The 5720-nt window shown below is 39.7% G+C and overlaps 1 protein-coding gene across 13 annotated transcripts in view; it reads left to right on the top strand.

Moving 5' to 3' along the window:
- The first annotated feature begins 514 nt into the window (after window positions 1–514).
- The window catches only part of LOC111968506 (signal recognition particle subunit SRP54), a 15594-nt gene continuing 10388 nt past the window's right edge, over window positions 515–5720 (top strand). For 2 of the 13 annotated variants that reach the window (XR_002877895.2, XM_023994117.2), the window contains exons 1-12: window positions 1015–1574; window positions 1668–1765; window positions 1893–1984; window positions 2096–2180; window positions 2795–2899; window positions 3013–3079; window positions 3174–3231; window positions 3359–3509; window positions 3705–3853; window positions 3982–4082; window positions 4179–4265; window positions 4419–4492. Coding sequence is in view for 12 of the 13 variants with exons in the window: in XM_023994117.2 (XP_023849885.1) it covers window positions 1688–1765; window positions 1893–1984; window positions 2096–2180; window positions 2795–2899; window positions 3013–3079; window positions 3174–3231; window positions 3359–3509; window positions 3705–3853; window positions 3982–4082; window positions 4179–4265; window positions 4419–4492 (1047 nt within the window). In the remaining variant the exon portion in view is untranslated. Of the gene's footprint in view, window positions 785–1012; window positions 1575–1667; window positions 1766–1892; window positions 1985–2095; window positions 2181–2794; window positions 2900–3012; window positions 3080–3173; window positions 3232–3358; window positions 3510–3704; window positions 3854–3981; window positions 4083–4178; window positions 4266–4418; window positions 4493–5720 lie in introns of those variants that run through there. The other 11 variants (XM_023994129.2, XM_023994123.2, XM_023994128.2 and 8 more) reach the window with 11 other exon arrangements.

Here is a 5720-nt window from a genome sequence, read left to right as displayed (position 1 = left end):
ACAATGAGGCTGAGATAATTTAGCATTTTTAAAGCAAATTTCCTGCTATTCATTTTTTTTTTTGCCATGGCTTATGACCTGTTCATATGCTATCTGGGGAGGGGGACCGCCTTGCGGGGTGTGTTGTACACCAGTGATTGAGAACCCAAGGGATGACTAAATGCCCCCTTGGGTTCTCGAGAGCTAGACTCAATAATCTATCTAATGTTGGGGTTAAATCAGAGGAGGCTGATGGGAGGAGTTATAGGAGGACAGGCTCATTGTAATGGCTGGAATGGAATCAATGGAACGGTTCCAAACATATGGAAACCATGTTTGACTTCGTTCCATTTACCATGATTTCCCAAACCTGTCCTCAAGACCCCAAGGGGTGTACTTTTTGTTTTTTTGCCCTAGCACTATACAGCTGATTCAAATAATAAACTAATCATCAGCCTCTAATCATTTTTATCAGCTGTATATTGTTAGGGGAAAAAAACAAAACATGCACCTCTTGGGGTCCCGAGGATCGACTTTGAGAAATGCTGAATGCAATTCCATTCGTCCTTCTATAGCGCCTCCAACCAGCCCTTAAATACCAATTTTTGCATCCAGTCAATCAACTTCGGCAGGTCCTTGGAATTAACTGTGGAGAGTAATTGTAGGATTTCATTTAAAAAAAAAATCGTCTAAAAAGTTATTCAACAAATAATTTCCCACATACAATTGCTCATGACTAAATAGTTGCTCACGCTTACATTTTCGTAACGCATGTGTCGATAATTACAGATACGTATTTGAAGAGGTACGAGAATTTTCTAACTATTATTATTTGTGAAAATTTAGTGGGTTTTCATATGTTATTTAGTTCATGTAACTTATTGTAGAAAATACAGAATAAAAAAAAAAAAAAAAATTGACAAAGGAAATGAATGCGTGTTGAATTAAACAACAGTTCACTCCACGTAGGGATTTTTTAAAACATTTACACTACTTTAAAATCCAGGGGTCACAAAGATGTAAACATGAACCCGGAAGTAGATAGGAACGTTGTTATTTTGGAATTTAGATTGTAGATGACGCTCATTTATTTGATTTTTTTTCGGCTTAGTTATCTCAAGCCAGTTAGTAAACCTGATGTAACGATCTTTATAAGAATTATAATGTAGTTGTCAACTACTGTTTTGTAAATGTTTAAATGCTATATATCGAATGAAATTAAAATGCTGTCGGGATCCACATGCACGGCGAATCCCTGCCTCATCACCGCAGTTGTCGATGCGAACGTTAGCTAGTTAACTAGCAATTTAACTAGCTTTACAAGCGGTGTCAATGCTATCGCTCAATAAATGTCTACTTGCAAGTGTTGTATTTTGGTAGTTAATTGTGTGACTTAAGATCCTGCCATACTGTCTTAGCCATCTGTTTACTAACGTTAGCTAGGTAACGGAGTTAGTTTGTCACACATTGTTTTCGTTCTCTGCTCAGTTTAGGAAGTCAACCACGGACGTTTGATCACAAGAGGCAGTGAAAGAAAGGTGTGGAGACAAGGGGGTTCACCCTCAGTATTGAGGCCGTATTTCTCAACTGAATTTGTAAGGCCCTTTCCCCGAAAACATTATTATCCAGTGGTTGTAGTAGTTGGCAGTATGACAGAACAAGCTTGCTATTCCAAATATTTTTTCCAGGTTACACAAGAACTGCCAATATGGTGTTAGCCGACTTGGGAAGAAAAATAACCTCGGCGTTGCGATCACTGAGCAATGCCACCATCATCAATGAGGAGGTATATCATATCAGAAATCTTGTTTTTTTGGTTAAACTTTTGGCAATTGATTATTATTATTTTTTAAAGACAGGTTTCACCCACGCCAGACCGTATGTATTCCTCATAGATTGTTATTTTTCTCTAGGTATTAAATGCAATGCTGAAAGAAGTATGTGCTGCCCTCCTAGAAGCTGATGTCAACATCAAATTGGTGAAGCAGCTCAGAGAAAATGTCAAGTGAGTAACAATATTCAGGCACACACTTATGTAGTAGATAAAGCTGAATTCTGTGTTTTTAAAAACTTAGATTCAAAATGTTTCCCGCTAATGTAATTCTTCTGACCACAGGTCAGCCATTGACCTTGAGGAGATGGCCTCTGGGCTGAACAAGAGGCGAATGATCCAGCATTCTGTGTTCAAGGAACTGGTCAAGGTCTGTCTCATTTGGACAATTATTAATTCAATGTTTGTCATTTAGTGTTGTGTGAAACTTAGAATAACTCTGTACATTATTGGTTCAATGATGGTCCAGTGTGAAGTAACTGAATGAGTTAAGGTTTGATAGAAAACTTGGGTAGATGTCTGACTGACGGCTGTTGGTGGGACTTCATGGATATTTCCATAGTGGTGGTTTTCAAGTCATGTGGTCTATTGCTATTCTGAGGTGTTTTGAATGAGTCAACTATAACATAAGTAATCGGTTTTGGCTATTTACTGTACAGTCAAACCAGTCATTCCTCCTCAAACAATTAGCTTAATTCAACAAAGTACCCAAATAGCTGTATTTTAACGTTTTGATCACTTAGCTATAGATCCTTAGTTAGGGAAGGCCTACTCTTGGATATAGATACTATCAGTTTGTTTCATATGGGTCACAGATCAGATGGCTTGTTTACACTTTTATTTTATTTTATGAAGCTTAGACGCACCCCTACATTCTCACTTCACATATTTGACAAAGATGCAATGCTTATGTGTTAGTCACATTTGTTGGGATTGGGTGGGAGTGTTTGTTTATTGGTCTAAGATTTTGCTCTTGTCTCTCAGCTGGTGGATCCAGGTGTCAAGGCTTGGACACCCACAAAGGGAAAGAACAATGTTATCATGTTTGTGGGTCTTCAGGGCAGTGGGAAAACCACAACATGTTCCAAGGTGAGCCATTCCTGGATATCAGCCTAAAGATAAGGTAATTCAGTTGGCCATTTGTCCAAAATATATTATACCTTTTGATAATTTCACTAATGTATTGAAAACCGATTTCACAGCTGGCGTACTACTACCAAAGAAAAGGGTGGAAAACCTGTTTGATATGCGCTGACACTTTTAGAGCTGGTGAAGTTTCATTATCTTAATCTATCTGTTTGATAGTCCATCTGGAAAGAAATGAGCAATAGCAACTAAGTCTACAGCCTTTGTGTGTGTGCAGGTGCCTTTGATCAGTTGAAGCAAAATGCAACAAAAGCCAGAATTCCATTCTATGGAAGGTATGACATGCTTTGCATTTGGTTGCTTTTCAGCTGTGTGTGATCCATCAAGTCATTTTTTATGTTGTGATATTAGATTTTCATGCTAATGCTTGCATATACAGTACACTAACTTTGTTATATCCAGTTACACAGAGATGGACCCTGTCGTCATAGCTGCGGAAGGTGTGGAAAAGTTTAAGAATGAGAGCTTTGAAATAATTATTGTTGATACCAGTGGTCGACACAAGCAAGAAGATTCCCTTTTTGAGGAGATGTTGCAGGTTTCCAATGCAGTGGTAGGTAACAATCTGCTAACTATCCAGAGCCCTTCAATGTCATCAATACAGTAAACTAATGCAGAACTTAATCTCTGGGGACATTTTGTTTTCTCTGCCAGCCTAAGCTTTTGTGTTGTCATTATAAAATGTAATGCTCCAAAGAAAATGTACTAATGCATGGTTTCACCCCAAGCATGCATCTCTTTCCTCCAGCAACCCGAAAACATTGTGTACGTGATGGATGCCTCCATTGGTCAAGCTTGCGAAGCACAGGCTAAAGCCTTCAAAGACAAAGTAGAAGTTGCCTCAGTTATAGTGACAAAGCTAGATGGCCACGCCAAAGGTGGTGGTGCTCTCAGTGCGTACGTAAATAGTGATCTTTGCTTAAACAATTTATCCACGTTATGGTGAACTGAGTTTCCTTTACTACTGCAGAATTCATATACTCAATGCTAAGTCGTACATTTCGTGCTCATGTTGCCTTTTATAGAGTGGCTGCTACTAAGAGTCCCATCATTTTCATTGGTACTGGTGAACACATTGATGACTTGGAGCCATTTAAGACCCAACCCTTCATCAGCAAGCTACTGGGTAAGCTGTGAACCCTTTTGAGTAAGGTGTCATCATGGCATGTCGTTTCTTTACCTGTTTTGTACAACGTCTTGAGTTGTGTATTTTTGTCCTCAGGCATGGGAGACATTGAAGGTTTGATAGACAAAGTCAACGAACTCAAGCTGGATGACAACGAGGAGTTGATTGACAAGCTGAAACATGGTGAGAATGAGATCAGCTGACATGTAATACATTTTATAACTGACATAGGGTATGCTTATGCTCTGCAGTCCATAACAGTTACACATTGTCATGTGGTATGGTTGTTGGGTCACATTGTTTATAAGCATCTTCTAATCACCATTTGTGCCATAGGTCAGTTCACTCTTAGAGACATGTACGAGCAGTTTCAGAACATCATGAAGATGGGACCGTTTGGCCAGATCATGGTAAATAAACGGCAACCTGAATCCCTATTTAAATAATGATCAGCGTTACACTCTAAAGCAGGGGTGTCAAAGTCAAATGGACGGAGGGCCAAATAAAAAATTTAGCTACAAGCCGAGGGCCGGACTGTTCGAATGTTCATTGAAAAAWTTTTAAATGACGCATATAGTCTAGTGAACCTAATTGAACCTACTGAAAACCTAACAAATATATTCCAATATGATCAGATAAATAAAGCAATATTTTCTTATGGCTCTGTCAGTAATCTTTAATTTTCAACAGACACAAAAGACAAATTTCCTTTATATAAAAATCCCCATAACATGAACATTAAATGAAAGAAACCGGTATTCAAGGCACCATCAGTAGCCTATATTTTTGCTCATTACATGCTCCATTTTCAAGGCTTTACCGCACAACGCTTCCTGGTGTATGATACAATGATAAGCTGTCAGCTCACCTGTCGCGTTTTCCTCTTGCATCTTTTCCCGTATCTCGCCACCAGTCCGCTCCTGTGTCCACACATCGCAGGTGCTCCGTCGTTGTCAAACCCACGAGTTTTCCCAAGGCAGCTCCATCTCATTTACACATCTTGACACCTCTTCATACAAATCATGCCCCGTAGTTGTGCCATGCATAGGACGTAAAGCCAAAAACTCCTCTGTCACGCTTAGGCTGGAGTCCACTCCGCGGATGAAAATTGACAACTGGGCAATGTCAGAAATGTCGGTGCTCTCATCCACAGCCAAGGAATATGCAATGAAATCTTTCCCTTTTTCACAAGCTGCTCTTTTAGATTGATGGACAACTGGTCTACTCTCTCGGCAATGGTGTTTCTGCTCAGACTCACATTTAAAAAGAGTTGCCTTTTTTTCGGGCAAACTTCGTCACAACTTTAATCATGCAGTTTTTGATGAAATCCCCCTCCGTAAATGGCCGGGCTGATTTAGCGATCTCTTCTGCCAAAATAAAACTGGCCTTGACAGCAGCCTGGCCTTGTGATTTGGCTTTTTTGAACAGAGCCTGTCGATGATTGCGCTCGTTTTAATTCCTCTGCCTTTTGTAGCCTTTGTTCCATGTCCATATTCTTGTTTTTGTCCGCGTGTTTCTTTCATAATGTCGTCTCAGATTATACTCTTTCAGTACCGCCACACTTTCTCCACACAGAAGACACACAGGTTTTCCAGCTACCTCCGTGAACATATACTCCGACTCCCACCTTGTTCTGAA

Source organism: Salvelinus sp. IW2-2015, linkage group LG9, assembly GCF_002910315.2.
Source record: "Salvelinus sp. IW2-2015 linkage group LG9, ASM291031v2, whole genome shotgun sequence".
Taxonomy (NCBI): Eukaryota; Metazoa; Chordata; class Actinopteri; order Salmoniformes; family Salmonidae; genus Salvelinus; species Salvelinus sp. IW2-2015.
The sequence above is the reverse complement of the archived record's forward strand: the minus strand, read 5'-3'. Positions and strand labels throughout refer to the sequence as shown.